Raw genomic sequence first — 18,311 nt, 5'->3', positions numbered from 1 at the left:
CTGTTGATGTCCAAAGATTACCCACCCCATTTCACTATTGTCTTCTTTCCAAGTGCTTCTTCCCTCCCTAACCAGCATCGGTCTGATGCCATTTCCCATGTGATTCTTTCTTCTCTCTTGTATTACCACAGACACAGACTTGTGGGACCGAATAAACCAACCAACCAACCAACCAACCAACCGTAGGAATCGACAGGTCGTATGATACATTTGATTGCTAACTCTATTCCCGCAGTCGAAGCAGCACATGGTGGTGTGGCACCGCACGGATAGATGATGATGATGCCTCTCGATCATTTTCTTGTAGATGATGCGTATGCAGATGAATCCATGAGGAGGTGTTGGGGAACGGCAACGAAAGCAAGCAGCGCATCATCTTTGAACCCCCAAAGCAAAACAGAGTTCTTCTTCACCGACAAGCATTTACGACGAGTAGCGCAAAGGAGGAAAACATCCTCAATGCTACTCGGCAGGTAGGAACATTGAGGAGGGGTGCGAGTGACCCCAAATATTATTCTTCTTCCAGTGCGGATGATGGGAAAGCTTCGAATCCTCTGCTGACTTTTGTCTGACATCTGTCGCCAGCATGCCTGCTGATGAGAGCTACGACCACCGGCAGAGGAATCTTTGGTACATGTAGCCTCGTCGTAAGTTGCGTGTCTCCAGGGAGAGGGGAGAGGGGAGAGGGGAGAGGGGAGAGGGAATTCCACCGCCACAGCCACAGCCACAGCCACAGCCACAGCCACAGCTGATTGAGATGCCCATGATTTCACCGCCATCCATCATCGCCCCCCGATAACAGAGATCTGCTTCTAAACACCGAATGATGCCTCCCTCCCCCTCGTTCTCAATTACACTGATGCTGACCACAGATTTCTTGCAAATCCGGAACTTAGTTCATCATCGTCACGACTTGGGATTGTTTTGGGTGTGGAGGAGACTCGGATGCATCTGCCGAACAAGAGAGAGAAGTCAGGAAATTATTCTCAAACAGGGAGGGACTATGGTGTTGCCACAGTGTCAAGTCAACGTTGTACTATGTTTCGAGCGGTACGAACGATGTAACTTCGTACGAGCGACGGTGAGGGCTCCAAACGTCGAAGAACACACATGCGGTCGTGCCCTAAACACGCCTGTGATCTTACTGATCCACGAAAATTAACCAAGTATGTCAAGTGTCGTAGAAGATCCGTGACCTAACGAGGGGATGGAAAATGGCGTGCATGAAACGAACGAAGAGCATGTGATGTTAGGATTTGGAATGAGTTGCAGACATAATGGTGGCATCATTGCGTTGCATAATGGGAGGAAGAAGAAAGGGCTGCCTGCTTCTTGGCATCATTGCATCGATTCTCTCTCTCTCTCTCTACCCTGAGCTATAAATGCAGCCAAGCTTTAGCTCTTGCGCTCACCCACACACACACCCTCTCTCTCTCTCTCTCTCTCCCTCTCTCTTTCTTATATGGATCTCCAAATCTCTTTTCCGTCTCTTGGTGGTACCCTTGACAAAGCGCTTCGTGTCTGTATGCGTCCCAAAGTTGGCAGCAGTGTTTGCTCTGCACGCATAAGGAGAGCTCACTGAGCAGAAGAAGACACGAGGAGGCGAGAGGCCGACTCAACTGTAGAAAGTTCACACTTGCAACAGTTGCTTCGTTGGGAGAAAAAGGCTTCTTCGTGATCGTCGGACGTAGGAGGAATCTCCAGAGGGCATCGCATCGTTTCGCTTCCCCACCCCTCACTGCTCCGCCTGGCCGTGGACTTGGTCACCAGAGCCTGAGGCCTGAGGGAGACCGCCATGGGAAAAGGTGTGACCTCTCGATGTCTCTCCAGTTCTCTCTGAAACCGATGCCGCCTCCTCTGATTAGCTAAGAGAACGAGACTCGATAGTATCGGTCTTGTCTTTTCTTCTCTTCCTTGCAACTCGCTTTCTTGCCCTCTGCACTATTCCAGAGATCTTTGTGGTCGTAGGAACTCTTTGGATTCTTGTCTTTGGATCTTTGGTCTGATGGTAACAGTAACTCCGGCGTTCGCTTCCGTGAAATCTTCTTCCTCTGTTCCTATTGTAGACTGGTGATGGGCTATGGGAATCTGCATCACTGCCTTCTAACCTGGTTTTGTGCCTTTTCAGGATTCTCTTCTCAACTCTGCGTTTGGTGAGCTGAGCTGAGCTTAGCAGTGCTCTGGATTTGGTTCCCACTCATATCTGCCTCCTCTTCTTGCGTGATGTTATGTCAAGTGTCTTGGAACCACTATCCACACATACCACCTTGTCCTCTTCTCGCTTGTCCCTCTGGTTCTGCTACATAAGAGAAGCTCCTTCGTTCCTGTTTAGCTTGTCATTCTCTTTTGACCCATTACACACTCACTGTCTCTGTCTCTGTCTCTGTCTCTCTCTCTCTCCCATCTCATGCATCCATGCCATCCGTGTCACCTCCCTGCCAGTGTTTGCAGCTGAGGCCGCATCTCTCGAACGCCATCAAGACTAGATTTTGAACGAGGAGATCCAATCTCGCCCTACTTTGTTTGCTTTCCGACTCTCATCCGCTGGATGATTAGGATAAAAGAGATGGAGATGAGTGAGAAAGGGTCGACTCCATCCCGTGAGGACGACTGCTGATCGCCTGAACCACCCTTCCCAGCATCCAAATATTTCCCTGTCCTTCGATTCCCATGTTCGATTCCTTCGTTCCTATGGCTTCCGATGAGAACCTCACCACGAGCTTCGTCAACCGCATTCCGATTGGAAAACCAGTGGTCATGTCCGCCAGGGGGCTGTTCTTCCCCTCTGATTCCGCCTTCGTCGAACGGGCTGCCATGTTTTCGCACGCCGGTGGCCACTTCAGCGGCATCATCAACTCCTTCGCTTCGTCTCAACCGGTGGTGGCTCCTTGCGCTGATATCTCCAGGGATGTCATAGGATCTCAGCTTCAGAAGATCACGCTGACCGTATCCGAAGCCAAAGATGCATCGCTCCCGCTCCCTCTGGACCATGAATCGACGAGTGGGAGTCCAATCAAGAACCAGAGGAACAAAGCAAGCGCCCATCTCACCGGAGGTAGCCAAGAAACACGCACCGCTTCAGCAGGTGCACCAGGGGAGTCGTGTCCGAGTGATCTCGGCGCAAAGAAGAGAAAAACCATCGATCCGGTGAGCCGCTCCTTGTTTGGTTCCGCTGTCCCGACGCTCGTAATCATTCACGAACACCACCTGCTCCAGGACAAGGAAAGGGGTGAGCGAGCACGAAGATGGCCACGATCATCGTCGAGGAACGCAGCAGAGGGCACCGAAGCCAAACAAAAACAAGAGCCGAAACACGTCGACGATGGCTCGGAGATGCCCAAGGAGGATTACGTTCACGTCAGAGCTCGGCGTGGACAAGCAACCAACAGCCACAGCATCGCAGAAAGAGTAAGATGGATTTGTGTAGAAAGAAAGAAAGAAAGAAAGAAAGAAAGAAAGAAAGAAAGAAAGAAAGAAAGATTCACCATGTTCTTCCCGTACTTGAGAAATTTGGTCGAATCATGCTATTGCAGTTGCGAAGAGAAAGGATAAGCGAAAGGATGAAGTATCTGCAAAACCTCGTTCCCGGCTGCAGCAAAGTGAGTCAGTCTCGGAGGATATTTGGTGGCGGCACAAACGCATCCCCCCCCCCCCCCCAAAACTTTGATCGAAAGCTGATTGATCTTTTTATGAACTCAGGTCACAGGGAAAGCAGTGATGCTGGATGAGATCATAAACTATGTTCAGTCACTTCAACAGCAAGTTGAGGTATTATGCTACGACGCTGCTGCTACCTGTGATTCCTCGGATGGATGCTTCGTATTCATTCATCCGTCTCTCCCGTGCAGTTCCTCTCGATGAAGCTTGCGGCTGTCAATGCTGAACACAACTACGCCATGGAAGGGCTTGTTGCAAAAGAGGTACGTGACATTACTCTTTCTCTGCAGGCAGGCATAGGCATCGTCATCATCGGCGAAACGATTAGCAGTAATCGGTGCTTGCTTCTGCCTATCACCGACAGATGCATTCCTGCGATGACACTTTGTCAGCAGCTGGATTGCCGCAGGAGATGATGATGATACATCCACAGCTACACCCATCATCTCAACAGTATGTGGTTCCGGGTGGGATCTGTAGCATGGTAATCCCTCGATCCCTTGGGATGCATGCAGGCAGGCAGGCATTCGTATTCACCACCCCATCATAAGTGCCTGCCTGTTTTGCAGCACATTATCTGCTAATAATGCCGAGCATCGGTTATACCTGTCTTCCGTAATGCCAAGCTTCAATGGTTTTGGTTGTTGTTATCTACAGATGCAGGGTTCCTGGGAGGAAGAACTCAGCGCTGCCATGAAGCTGACGCGCGGTACTTGTCCGCCCATCAATGCTCAAGATGATGGTGGGAAGCCTTGTGATGATTTCACCATGTAGGCAGGACTGCATGCGACGAATGCCTTATTGCCCAATTTTTGAGCTGACATCCGACACTCGCTCATGTTTGGTTTCAAGCTTCCTCCTAATGCTGGTAAAAGCAATTGTTACTGTGTGCTTGTGTGACTTTGAAGATGTGTCGAAGAAGGATGGATGCAAGCCGCCGGTGACAGCATCCCCTGTTGTATGAATTGAATGAATGTAGGCAATCGATACTTATGAGTGAACTGTTTGAAGATGCCTGCCGTGTGTACACCAAACAGGAGGGGGCAGCTCGTCCTTGCTGGGTTTTGATGTGTTACGACCCTTTGTTCTTGTACTAACAGGGGGGAGATCATTATTGTACTAACAACGTGTTCTCAGATGCCAACCTCTCTCTCTTCAGTACCTCTTTGTTCGATAAAAAATTACTAAACGTAATACATATGATTTCATTTTTCTTTTAAAAAACCATCTATCGACTCATTTGCTTAAATTTACCAAATCTATACCAATCTAGCATTGACGAATTGACATACAGACTCGACATCTTACAACACAATTCTCCAAGAATTGATCGCTGCTATATATATATATATATACAAAAATAAATGTTCACTAGTTGTTCTTTGTAATACTTGCTTCCAAAGGGTCCTCACAAATTATGCAAGGAAGACGAGCAAGTTTGCCTTCCTTTGGGGGCCTCATGTTACAGAATTGGATTAAGAGTATCTTTCCCTAGGAGATCCCCGACATGGCCACACTGGCTTCCCCGGCATGAACTTGAACTTGTTCATCATCCACACTTAGCTCGGTCTCCTCCATCACATCACACCTATCTTGAAACTGACAACACTCTCCTGTTTCTGTCGATCCCCGACATCACCTGGCCAGTCTCAGCCCAAACAATAACACACTAGCATTATACGACCATGTTGAGCAGCAAAAGCTCATGACCAATCATCCCCTATTCCCAGAAACCGCACAGGAGAGCTGTCTCTTGGTAAATCTAAGACAGGATCACACGCATATTATGTTTACTTACATGGAAGCGACTCCTGTTGCATCCACACTGAAGCTTTTGCTGATCGTTAATGCTGCTGCACCCACAGCGCAAGCGTTAGCTTCGACATTGCCCAAGAGACCGAGGATGTAGACTTACGTACACCAAGCCGCCCACAAGAAAATAAGGCAGCAAATTGGAGGTTGAATGGCAACGAAAATAGTGCCATGTCAGTTGAAGGAATATGGTGATTCCAGGACGTCTTGAAGGTTGAAATCTCCTCGTTCTGGCAATGGTGGGAAATTTAGGGTGGGGAAGGACTGCTGACAGCTCTCCAGTAACTGTAAAATGTATCGGCAGGTATTAGTAACGGTATGAATATAATCGCTATGCACTTTCTAAACAGGCAATAAACTATACTGAAAACCAAAGAGTTGGCAGCACTTGGCTATACAAGTCTTATGTTTATACATACATATATTCCAGATCATTTATTTTGGACTAGACTAATCCAATATGGTTTAGTTAGCATAGGGTAACAAACATTACCTCTTCCAATATAGGTCTCTCGTAGAGTTCTACAAACTTCTCACGAAGAATTCGGTTCATCTGATCCACATCACAAGCACGGGTCCAGTATGAATCATGGACGCCTGCAATATAGATGGAATGATAAGACGCAAATGCATCCGAGTGGCTTAACATAAATGGAACCAGTACCCAAAATTGAACCAGCACCTGCAAAGTTCAATCCGGCTCTTTTACAGGCAACTGCAGTCATCATCATGTGGGAACCGTCAAGAGAATGCACAAAGTTTGGGGGCAAAGCTGTTCTCTGTCTCCTGACAGAGACCTGAAAAACTAAATAGACAGGTTTAGACACCAAAAACATTAGCTCCCCATATAATATCATGATGATTCATCCTAAGGTTTTAGACTCAACGTGTTAAAAAACAAATTGGTTCAAACAGAAAGTATCAAGATACCTTTTCAGTTTCCCGTTTTAAGGTCAATACTCGAAGGGAAGTTCTCACCTGCAAGAGTGATGAGCAAATATATTTTTTGGTCAAGAAAGGGAGAAAGGGACAAACACAGGGAAAGAGATTCCTAACGGAAGAGTAAGTAAAACATACTGGCTTTGCCAAAAGCTTGCCAGATGATTTTCCAATTTTCGGTAAGGTTGAACCACTGGAAGTCCAATAGGGGTAGTCCACCTTACAGGATGATTTTCTGAAGCAATCACCTGTTGAAAATGCAGACTTACTTCTTTAACCATATCATCACAGGCAAGTTGATTTGGGTGGAAAATGAACAAAATGTCTGACTAACCAAGCATGGTATGGAGACTGCGGCTGATTTTCATATAACATGAGTAATACTAAGGTCCAATTGTCCACTTCTTTTACAAATTATCCCCACTCCTCCGACTGCTTATTTTACCACTCAACTTCCTCTATGTAACCTGGAAGGAGAACATATAGCACACTTGACAAATATTATACAATACAGCTTTATTACAGCGTAGTATTTATATTCTTGCACCATAATCTAATCAAATATGTAACCAAAGTTGAAACTTTCTACCGAAGATGTACAACTGGATGGCATACCATCATTGCTGCACTGCATTATGCCTTTTAAATTTTCTTTATCTGTCTCTGACGACCTCTACTCCTTTCACAGACTAGGTATGCTTTGATGAAAATCATGCTATATACCAAAATAAAGCATTAAAAGAAACCCCTTTAGAAATCATTTCAGGATTACCTTATGGAGCCTGTATCTTATAGAATACACATCAAACTGAACGAAACACACCTTAGCACAGTCACCAAGCCAGTTCATAATACTCCGTGCAGCCTGAAACATCTCCCCTAATGCAGTCAACATGGTCTGTTCAAACAGTTTAAATCGTTCAGTCAGACATATTTCTCTCAAGTCTAAACAAGTACACCTAGAAGACAGACACAAATGAAAATTTTAAATGTAATCTGCCTTACTTTGGCAGCATAACATGATGCACCAAATAGTTCTGTGTCATCAGCAATCAAACCCCGTTCCTTTAATCTTCTATTGATTTGCTCACGGGCCCCAACGTATGTGACACCATAAACTGATGTCATGACAGTCTGCTTAACCAACTTCCTGTCCACCTTTTTTCACATTGAGACCAAAAAATTCTCAATGAGCACCCAATGTATTTTGCATTGTTAATATAGAGAAGATATTTAACAATTTTCGTAGTTTCAGCATTCATCAATAAAACAAGTTGATGCAGATTCAATTTTAAATGTATGATCTAAATATCAATTACCAGAGAAACATCTTTCCTCTTCAAAATTAACTTTTATTATGTAAAAAACTAATGAAATTTTCTGCAAATGATGTAATTTTGCAACGAGATCAATAATTTTGATCTAGCTACAAGACCATTTGGCTTCATGCATCAGTGTATGTTGAAACAAAAAACCACCAAATGCCAAACTTAAACTTCACCTAAGGTCATCTTATTGGAGGGCATGACAATTCTATTCACCCAACAATAGTCAAGTTCAACTGATCCAAAAGCGAGAAGAAGAGCAAGTAATATGTTAACCTGATCAACTAATAGCCTAGCACGTAAAGCATCTCGATTGACAGTAGGGTCCTTGTCTGCATCTCTTCGCATGATACCAAGAACTCTGCATTAAAAATTCGTAACCAAGATAATTTTGCCTGGACAATGATTAGAGTGAAAGAAAGATAACTAGCACATCCAAAAAATATCAGGTCCAAAGCAAACAATAGATTGAAATTGGATTCCGTTCCTTTAAAATGCTTGTAGTATGCATATGGTCAGAGCACTACAAAGGGTTTAGGTGGAAGCTTGACGATCAAACATCACCAGTCATAAGAGAGAATACGATTAAACCAAAAAGAGTACATGAAACAAAGACTTCTCTACATTTATTTTGGACATAGATAAAAAAAAGAGCAACCCAATGCCTAAAGCTCCCACTAAGATGGATCCCTGAGAAAGAACAATATATGGTGCCTTGCCCCTGCAACCACGGATGTTGTGACACAAAGAAGCAATCTTAGTGTGAGACCAACACTTACCATTTTTAAACATAAAATGATAAATTGCAAAGTTATTTGTCAAATGATAAGACAACAAATAGCTTGTACATTATGACTAGTGGAAGTGACACTCCTAGGGCCAACAGTTGATATAGGTTACTGCAATAGACAATGACGTACCTAGCCGCTATTTCCGAGTATACATCTGCAGGCTTTTCTCCGGCAATTAGATTCACAGAGATGGCCCCCAACTGACAATGCAACAGTTTAAAAGATAAAAAGAATAATTTAAAATTAAAAAAGGGCTAAAGCCCATGCACAAAAAAACTTAATAAAAGAGATCTTTGTAGATAATATTAACTTTATACATGGCTATCGATTCATGAACGCTAACAAAATGTTAGTCCAGTTCAGAAAGGATAATATTAAAATTCATTTGAGATGATAGTTGAGAATACATAAGCACATTAAGAAAGATCTGTAAAGGAAGAACAGAGGGATCAAAGTAAAAGAATCCATAAAGAGCACAAGATGGAAGACCCAAATTGATGCAATCATGACATATTTGTGCTGTGCTTTAGATTCAAATATAGATGTCAAACAAGGAACATGCAAAACAGTGCTAGATATGTAGATTGGTACAAAATCCTTCATGATAGTTACATTACCGGCATTTCTGTATCTGAATTGTACTGTATTGGCATGTTATCAACATCAAAGATGTCATCAAATTTAAAGCTTTGGTTGGTGTACGAAAGCACCATATTGTACCTTGGCATTAGTCATGTGTCAATGACCCTATATCAGCTATCAAGTTTTGCATTTATATTAAGCGAATCCTGCTACATTTGCACATGGATTGGTTCTTTTTTATTCTGATGATATATTCCCAGGAAGTGGAGGAAAATGCAACTTTTATATAATGGGGTATTACATTGTGGATCTGCTTACTCAAAATATTAAACAATCATGAGAATGTATAGTTGTATACAATATAATCATACAACATTCAGTCATTTTGGTTTGACCAGATTTTAAATTTTAACTGAAATTATTACTTCCCTAATCTCACACCAAAGAAAATCAATAATTTCATAACATCTGAACCATAACAAACCCAGTTTTGCAGTTATGCATACTCCTAGATGACACAAATCAAGAGCAAAACAAGAAGCTGGAATATGTTAAGAAAATTGAGAGACACAAATCCTGTAACTGAAGCAAGCATTAAAAACTAAACAAATAGTTCATTTACATATTCTTGTGTCCTATTGAACAGTCAAAGAAATACAGAGGTGATTATAGGTAGTTAATGGAACCTCCTCAAGGGATGTCTCAACTCTCAAGTTCAATTGGTAAGCAAATACTTCGAACCAGAGATATAATTGTATGTCTATGTAAAGAGGTTCAAAGGCAACCCATGCATGTAGTCATGAAATTAGAAGAAAATTATCACACACTCAGGTTCCCCTCTCCTATTGATTCACTTAATTATTTGTAATAACAAAACATAATCTGGCCACTTAGGACCCTCTCCTTGAATCACTAAATTATTTTAGTAATACACAATATGGCGACAATCTCCCGTGAGGGTAAGATTGGAATTCAAAAAGCAAACAATAAGGAAAATTAGCACCTTGTCTCTTCCTAGAGCTGCATAGTGTTGTAGACCATTGCATGACCCATCCTGCAAATTAGAAGTTAAATGGCTACTAGTCATAATATCAAATTTACAACAAGAACAAAAATTGTTATTGATAAATCATCAAAATTAAGAATTAATTTCAAACAATACACAATAAGAATATTGTGCCAGTTCAGAAAGATTTTATTTGTATTTCTTGCATCTTTCTGTATCACATAAAATTAAGACCACATCAATGTTATTGGCAAAGGGTTAATGATATCAGCAATGTAAACCCAAGACATTCTCAAATGATCGACCGCAGAATACAGTTTCTAACTATTTCCTTCATCATCGTATTTAGTGACACTATTAGTTTACAGAAGTACCACTACGGCACTACCACATAATATTCAAATTTAAGTTTTGTGTAACATGGAGGAAATTTTAATTTCTCTTTCAATTGGTGTCAAGACCCAACTTCTTATGCCTGGCACTCTAATAATATCACTTTACTGACAAACCTTCGAACAGATTGGTGTCACTATCTGCTTCAAACAAACTCATGTTCATGCAAATTATCCAAACATCAACAACAAAATACGGGAGAATGAATCACCTATATGATATGGATCTTCACTGGTCCAAGTTGGAGCATCACTAAGGATATTGTGAAACTAGATACGAAGTGGTATCAAATTTAACCAGATTCTCACCCAGGCCTTCTTGTGCATTACTATTACTCTCCAAGTATCTTAATAGCTTCAGCACAGTTTCAACAAATTTGTAGGTTGAACATGTAAGAAATACCAAGAACATGGAGTTTATTTTGGACTTTTTCACATGTTAAGTTTTGTGTATCATTGGCTCCTAAATCAGACTCTATGATGTCATGATAGTATACAGAGCTAGATAGTTCTACCACCATTGACTTGAGAAAATTTTTATACTACATGAAACAAAACGAGCTTAATTTATGCATGTGTGGTTAGCCCACCTAGGAAACATGGGTTCCTAAATTAGACTGTTATGGTGTCATGATTCATCCAGCATCAGAATTGAAAGAATGATTGTGATGGTAAGTAAGCCATGAAACAAAACGAGACTACTACAATATGATTCTATTTCTACCATCATTAACTTGAGCTTAAACCACATGAAACAAAACAAGTCTAATCTATGTGTGTTTGGTAAGTAAGCCCACCTAAGAAAGAGTTATCCATGGAAGGGGGCCAGTATAGAACAACCATTGGCTGGGCCATGAACCTCACATAGCCAAATCGGATATGATTCTAAGTATGCTTTAGGTTTTAAGACTTGTTGAGGACATCAAACCTTTAATTTGGGATACCCAATTCGTCCCATATCAAACATCAGCGGACATTTGTGTTGATTTATAGGACTTAATTGCACTTAAAAGTGTTTTTTGAGTCACATAGTTTTAATTCTTCCAAGTTATTGAGTCAACAGTCTTATCAAATCGAATCATGATACTTGTGGTACAATGCCCTTTTTGTTGTATTAGCTAGCAATGTCAATGACTTTATTTAAGATAGGCATTCACAAGTTACATAATGATATTGATGCATTATTTCCTGCTACATCTTAGTCACCTACAACTAAATCCACCAGCATGATGGATCTTTATGCCAATGCACACCAAGCCTTAACATGGTAAAAAATGTAAAACCTGTAAGCACCATAACTTGAGAGTTGATGGTTCAATCATTGCTGGTGATCACAACATCAAAGCAATGAAGTATTATCAAATCATTGCATTCTAACATCTTATACCTCATATTTCAAGGAGGAAAATATACAGTCTACGATATTTACTTCACAAGATATGCTTATTTGTTATAATTAAAAAACAAGGGAACTTGTTCTTGACGGATATTTCACTTAATTATCACCAAAAATATGGTTTTCTTGAATGTCACGTCATTTTTTGCCCCTTCTATCATAACACTAGCACGTATCAATGTATGGACACATGATACAACCAGTATGTACTCCTACTGGTCCGACTGGTGACCTCTATGGCCAATCGGCATGAAACGGGGCTCTAAGTTTTCTATGCCAAATTATCCAACTTCCCATGCCGCATCATACTTAAAAAAAGAGTCATACAAGTAAAGTGTCAAAAGTGATCAGAAGGCTTCCAACTGATTTAGTACAGTTGGATGATGAAGAAGAAATAAACAAGAAAGTACTATAAAAAATCTTAAATCACCTGATGCACTGGAACATGTGAAATTGTAGTCTCTGCTGAGGAGCTCCTTAATGCCTCAGCAAGATTAATACAAACTGCTAAGCATTGAAAGGGATCTTCAGAACCTAACCACCAACGCCTTCCTTCAAGAGGCCTATCTGCAGAGTCAAATATATCCTCCAAGTGATTCTCAGTAAATGCTATTCGAGCATCATGTGATAACTTGTCCACACCACCAACATATAAATTTGCCAGATGTATCTTTAACCAGTGTAAACCAGATTTTCCCAGTGGCCGTCCCTCTGCAAACTCCAACACTCCTCGGCATAAATCTGAACCAAGATGATTTAGGTAGGGATGCATGGGATATGCACGGCCTCTAAAGTCAACATTGTGTGGGTAGTAGAATCCCTCCTCTTCTTTCATTTTTCTAGCTACCTGATCTCAGGTGATAACTGGAAGCATTAGATTTTGCACAAAGAAATCAAATCCAATAATACTAATAAGATGATAACATGGTGATGAAACACCATACAGAAAGTTTAAGTTCCACATCACAATGCTGAGAATGTTTTTCACTATTTTCCTTCTTTACAGATTTCAGTTTCCACTTCCATTTCATTAGTTCAGCTTCATCATCTGTTTCAGGCTTCTCAGGCAGAGGAATCTGAAAAGCAGAAATTTAGATTAATGAGAGAGATGAATGAAGTATCATGCCACAATGTAGGCCCAACTGATGACAAATTTATAAATGATCTCTTATAAACCATCAATTAAAAGTATTTAAGATATCAAGAATCAGACAACAAATAAAAGTTCAACTCACATCTTCATGATCAACCAAATCAGGAAGACGTCCTCCACTCGACCATATTCTGTCTACAATGCTTAACACCCTTTTATTAACCCTCCATTTGGTATTGCCTAGTGTATCCAGTGCCTGATTAGCAGATACTTTGTTGATGTAAGTATGACCAAAGAAAATTACCAAACAAATATGAGCCAGCTAAGAACAGTGAAATCATACAACCACAAAAAACTAGAAGTTAGAATGTATATCTCATTACAAATAATAAAATTGCTTTATTGGAATTAAACTCAACAGAATTCATGCTCAATATTTCCTGGTAATGCAAAAATAGATACAGAAAACCTCAAAAATGGCTTGCATCAGCTCTCTTGGTGCCCTTCTAACAGCCTCTCGTTGTTGTCTTGATCCATGTGTCCGCATTATATAAGACGGAAGAAACAAATATGCTCCTCTGTCATAGCTGTCAAGGACATAGTGATGACACTAAATAAAACAGAACTATGTTAAGAAAGGATCATTGGACAGATTAAAGAATCTTTCGGACAAATAGAACATCAAACTAATCTGGATTAACTACATATAAAAGATGACTAATACCTAATGAGAACCATTCTATAAATAAAAAATCAAATGAATGAGTGATAAACATCAGATCCCTTAGAACAGTGTAATCAGATGCCAAACTCCATAGATCTCATCTCAACCCTCTGTATGCAGAAATAAATACTACTATAAACCTGAAGCTAGTTAGTTCGTGTATAAATGTGCATCTACTATTGCATTAGCTCATGCAACCAAGAAGTATCTTATAAAGGTATAAAGGCAAAGAGCTAAAATCTGTCCATTAAAAGGCACCAGTTGATGCTACAACAGGTTGACATTTTACTAAAGACTATGCAGCGACTAAATAATTAACAAAAAGGTCGAAAGCATGGATCAAAATTATGATGTACTTTCATAGTAAATAAAAAATAATTAACAAGAAAAAGCATGGACAAAGGATGCATTGACTACATAAATAAAATAATCATGTAGCAATGACACTTGAAAAGGGCCAAAGACCATGCATCATCTGATAGAGCAACTCATGAATACAAATTGCATATTGGGGACAACATACCTTTTCCAATTTACTGGAGGTATCAACATTGGCATGTCAGGAATAACCATGTGTCTTGCCTGCCAAACAGCAACAAGTTGAGACCTGGTTTGAAGTGTCTCATACAGAATAAAACACGTAAAAGAAGACAGACAATATAAACAAAGAAATTCAGTGTACTTATGGTCCTAAGTCCTAATAAAACCTTGACAGACTAGCGGATCCCACACATAAACAGAATGAAGATATCAACAATGAAAAACAGAACTCAGGTTCTATCTAGACCTTGACGAACTAGAGGATCACACTCAATAACCCCAACGCGCCGAATAAGTTTCCTGTAGTAGTACATTACATTCAGTAATCAGTATATGCAAGGAAGGAAACAATTTAAACATGATTCAGAGAATGAAATCTCTCACTGTTGTTCTTTTGTGATGATAGTTCTCAAAGAGTGCCTGAACACAGGCCGAAAATCAGGAGGACCATCAGGAGACTGACTAACAGGAGATTGTATATAAGCTGTATCTAGTAAGAGTTCGATCAAGCAGCTTCCAACCTTAAAAAAAGACTTTCTGAATGACAATGAAAGGTAAATAAGAATGTCATCAGAAAATGTAACGAGAACACAAACCTTGGCCCCAGGGTTTGGAATCATCTTCACCCCTGACCAGTTTTCGTACTTGGTGAGGCTTTTGCTTTTTCATCAACTTTAAGACCTTTTTCCTTAAAGATTCTTGCTCTCTGGTAACTGTATAACCAGCTTCTTCACTTTTCTTATCCTTGTCTCTGTTTTTCCTAGTTTTCTCCATAAACCTGTGAATCCTTCCCTGATTCAATCCCACACTACAGTTACAAAAATGAATCTAGAAACCCGTCAATAACGGATAATCTCCAAATGTGAAGACAAAATAAAACTTTGTGCCAAACTGCACAAAGTTTGGCAACCATTACGCACATAAATGTTCAGGCGAAAATCCCAGACAATTCAGATGAGGTTTTAGTTGCAGTCATGAGTTTTTAAATTGTAGTCAGAAGATTTAAATCAATTATCCATATAATGGTCCAACATTAGTTTTGGTAACCTATGGAACCAATATGGTATCAATAAACCATATGGTACATGACCTATACTACTACGTTTGAATTGTAGTCATAATATTTAAATTAAGAATTCATACATTGTTCTAATAGTATTACCAAAAACATATCGGACCAGAAAGTATGATACTGTACACTGATTGGTAGATTATCCTATACCATCAACATCATTGGATAAAATAATAATATATTAAGAATTAATGGTAATGAACCAGCACCGAGCTATAGGTTATGACACCAGTAATCGGTCAAACTGGTAAATACCAGTAAGACCAATAAGTATCAACCTTAAGTTATAGCATGAATACCAATTGGTAAATACCATCCTGACCAGTATCTAATTCCTCAGTAGTTTAAATTTGCAAATCCCAGTAAGGTACAAATACCACATTGTATGGCAAACATAAATGATAAACAATTAGAATTTACATTCTAATATCATGGGAAGAAACCAAATACACTTACATTAACTAACGGTAGCTTGTGAGAAATTTGAATGAAGTTCATATTTGTTTACTCTATGGAGAAAAAACAACCTGAAAATACTAAAGAGTTTCCTTAATGTAAATTCACTATACTTGTCTCACACACTACCCATGGAACCAAGTCCATTATGAAAATGTTCAATTGTTAGTTCTAAAATTCATCCAGGATTCCATAGGGACAGTAGTAATGTTTGCTAAAGGTAATTTCAAACATAATAGTCTGATCCAAGGTTATTAGATATCCATCTTAGCTCTTCTTCTTCAAAGAAAAATCTGCCTAAACGCATGTTATATCTTAATAACTTAACAATATATGCTTTCGATGGGCACTCTGTAACATGTATAAGCATGAGTAATTGATTCTCCAAGTATGTCCAATTTTGTCTTCCAGCTCAATTTTTTGGACATGAATATCCTTTTTCCCATTCCATAATCTTGTGTAATAATGAGTTTGCAACACCCGGTTTAGTCCAACAAAGAAAGTTTGCGTAATAGTCTCGTCATGGTTGCTCGTGATAATTAATATCAAAACCAATCTAGTATTGAGCATGAAGAGACGCTAGAATGGGCCGTGGATGGGGTCGGAGGATACGCCACAGCATAAAGACACCATTAAGCTAGGGCTCACATGCATGATTGATTCTACGCTACGTTGGATCTTGACAAAAACATCAAGCCCTCAAGTGGGAGAGATTGTAATAACCTAGTTTAATCTCACATCAGAATTGAAAGTTGAACCGGTTTATAAGGCCTGATGGATCGACTACTATTAACCTAGGTTGAAGAATTTTGAACCAGTGGTTTAGGTTAGTTATCCCATCAGGGTGGATCATGACAGTCATATAATGTTTTTTTTTTTTAGGATTACTAATGTTTAAAGGCTAATTAAGTAGTAGTGACATTTTCCCACACCACCAAATTTCCTTGATTTATCTTGGTAGTAAAATCAGCAGGTTATGTTCCCTTAAAACAATGTTTCAATAATTTTGTTAAATATTTTGTTTTATTGTTGGTTCTATGATCCTTCCATGATAAATGAGAAGAAATTATGTATGGTACAAGCACGAACATCGAAGCAGAATATGCAAATCAAATGACATGACAAGTTAGGAGGATGTTAAGCTTGATCGCTTGCTGGTCAAATGGTTGTCTAGGTCGTCCAGCCACAAAAGATTGCAGGTATGTTTTGTAACATAAAGTTAAAAGAGAATGGTAACATATTTTACATATGGGAAGGAACGTTCAAGAAGTTTATTAAAAAGCCCAAAAAATTCTAGCCAGTTAATGCAAAAAATTATCGTAACAGGTGGTTGAATAACAAAGCAACATCCTTCCTACCTCACGCTCGATGGCATCACCAATTTTGCATGCAGCCTAAACAACAAGAACACTTCCATTTTCACTGCCAGTCATCAGAAGACTCATCGTCTTGTGCATAGTGATCACCGCCATCATATCTGCAGGAAGCTGATTGAAGTAAGGAACAAGTGATGACTTATATCTTGAAACCCTGCACTGCTCCTGCTCCATGGCAATTCGGTCCCTCAATGACTCGAACCATCCCAAGAACAAGGACTTCACATACGGTAAGTTTGGGGCCAACTTCCGCTCACACATATTCGTCAAGAGTTCCTTGTACTCCTTAGCCGCCTGCTCCCAAGCGTCAGTCTCTATCTTAATTTGTCTCTGACGAAGCACGTAGTACTTTCTTGCACACATTCCAGCCACCAACTTGGGACGGTGCTGAAACCGTCTCTCCGGCGGGGACCCGCTGAAACTACCGCGTGCTTTACCATCTTCGTTCACCTCATCCTTGCCCCACCCATTCAAGAAGCGTTGTACGTCTCCTGCGGAGGGAGTCTCCTCGTCTACATCAGTCGAAGAAGCCGCCACATGTACGCCAGCAAAACTCCTGAAATCCGTCGGAACACCAGCAATTGACGACGTGGCGCACAGAAAAAACGGCAACGATTCCTGGTTTTGGCGGTAGTCAACTTCCAAGAACCTATTACCGATCGGCCTCCCAAGGTCCGACACCCGATCCTTGTCGCACACAATCGAGTCTCGAGAGGAACCGAGGAAGTTGGAAACGGAGGGGATCCACCGTGTGCACCGGCCGGAGAAACTGATTGTACGGTAGGAGCACGCGGCCTCGCTCACGACGCCTCGCAGCATGTGTCGGTGATCGGGAGACGGATTGGAGGAGGGACCGAGAGGGGGGGATTGGGGCACGGAACGAAGGGAGATGATTTGACGGTGCGGAGCACGAAGGGGGCGTTACTGCACATCAGAGCGTGCGTATGGGGTGAGGATAGGAGGAAGATGAGAGAGGTTCCAATGTAACTACGAAGGAGTTGGCGGAGGTGGTGGGAACAGCCTTCTTCTTCGACGCGCGCCTTTAAACCCTCGCCTGCTTCTCCGGGCTTTGGGATGATGGATATTTTTTTATCTATCTTTTCCAATTATATCCAATTAATTTTTTGAAAAATACATAATTCTCCTTTTT

At 40.7% G+C, this 18,311-nt stretch overlaps 1 protein-coding gene and 1 pseudogene across 3 annotated transcripts; one reads left to right on the top strand and one right to left on the bottom strand.

The window, feature by feature from the left end:
* Window positions 1–56: 56 nt before the first annotated feature.
* LOC103981245 (transcription factor bHLH137-like) lies at window positions 57–4,669 on the top strand. 2 transcript variants are annotated; one of them, XM_065174609.1, is made up of 8 exons: window positions 57–1,805; window positions 2,129–3,147; window positions 3,217–3,408; window positions 3,534–3,599; window positions 3,700–3,768; window positions 3,849–3,920; window positions 4,022–4,141; window positions 4,315–4,669. In XM_065174609.1, the coding sequence occupies exons 2-8, from the start codon at window positions 2,671–2,673 to the stop codon at window positions 4,429–4,431; spliced, it is 1,113 nt and encodes a 370-aa protein (XP_065030681.1). In that variant the 5' UTR covers window positions 57–1,805; window positions 2,129–2,670; the 3' UTR covers window positions 4,432–4,669. The 2 variants fall into 2 exon arrangements, with proteins under 2 accessions (XP_065030681.1, XP_065030147.1); XM_065174075.1 differs by having other exon boundaries at window positions 2,129–3,408.
* Window positions 4,670–4,961: 292 nt separating this feature from the next.
* On the bottom strand, window positions 4,962–18,226 carry LOC135654518 (DNA-directed RNA polymerase 2, chloroplastic/mitochondrial-like; annotated as a pseudogene). The gene is made up of 19 exons (XR_010503349.1): window positions 17,144–18,226; window positions 14,850–15,049; window positions 14,642–14,794; window positions 14,488–14,557; window positions 14,241–14,299; window positions 13,463–13,580; window positions 13,136–13,249; window positions 12,845–12,976; window positions 12,331–12,747; window positions 10,110–10,160; window positions 8,654–8,724; window positions 8,010–8,094; window positions 7,414–7,566; window positions 7,232–7,306; window positions 6,567–6,656; window positions 6,400–6,447; window positions 6,152–6,266; window positions 5,963–6,066; window positions 4,962–5,754 (listed from the first exon to the last, which is right to left on the bottom strand). The product of XR_010503349.1 is annotated as a DNA-directed RNA polymerase 2, chloroplastic/mitochondrial-like (transcript).
* Window positions 18,227–18,311: the final 85 nt, after the last annotated feature.

This window comes from Musa acuminata, chromosome BXJ1-1, assembly GCF_036884655.1.
Source record: "Musa acuminata AAA Group cultivar baxijiao chromosome BXJ1-1, Cavendish_Baxijiao_AAA, whole genome shotgun sequence".
NCBI classification, from domain to species: Eukaryota; Viridiplantae; Streptophyta; class Magnoliopsida; order Zingiberales; family Musaceae; genus Musa; species Musa acuminata.
Note: the sequence above shows the minus strand (reverse complement) of the source record. Positions and strands in the feature narration are given on the sequence as shown.

Coding starts and splice junctions, on each gene's coding strand:
- LOC103981245 (XM_065174075.1), top strand. CDS start 2,671: ATGTTCGATTCCTTCGTTCCTATGGCTTCCGATGAGAACCTCACCACG. Junction 3,409..3,533: donor GCCACAGCATCGCAGAAAGA/GTAAGATGGATT, acceptor ATGCTATTGCAG/TTGCGAAGAGAAAGGATAAG. Junction 3,921..4,021: donor AAGGGCTTGTTGCAAAAGAG/GTACGTGACATT, acceptor TATCACCGACAG/ATGCATTCCTGCGATGACAC.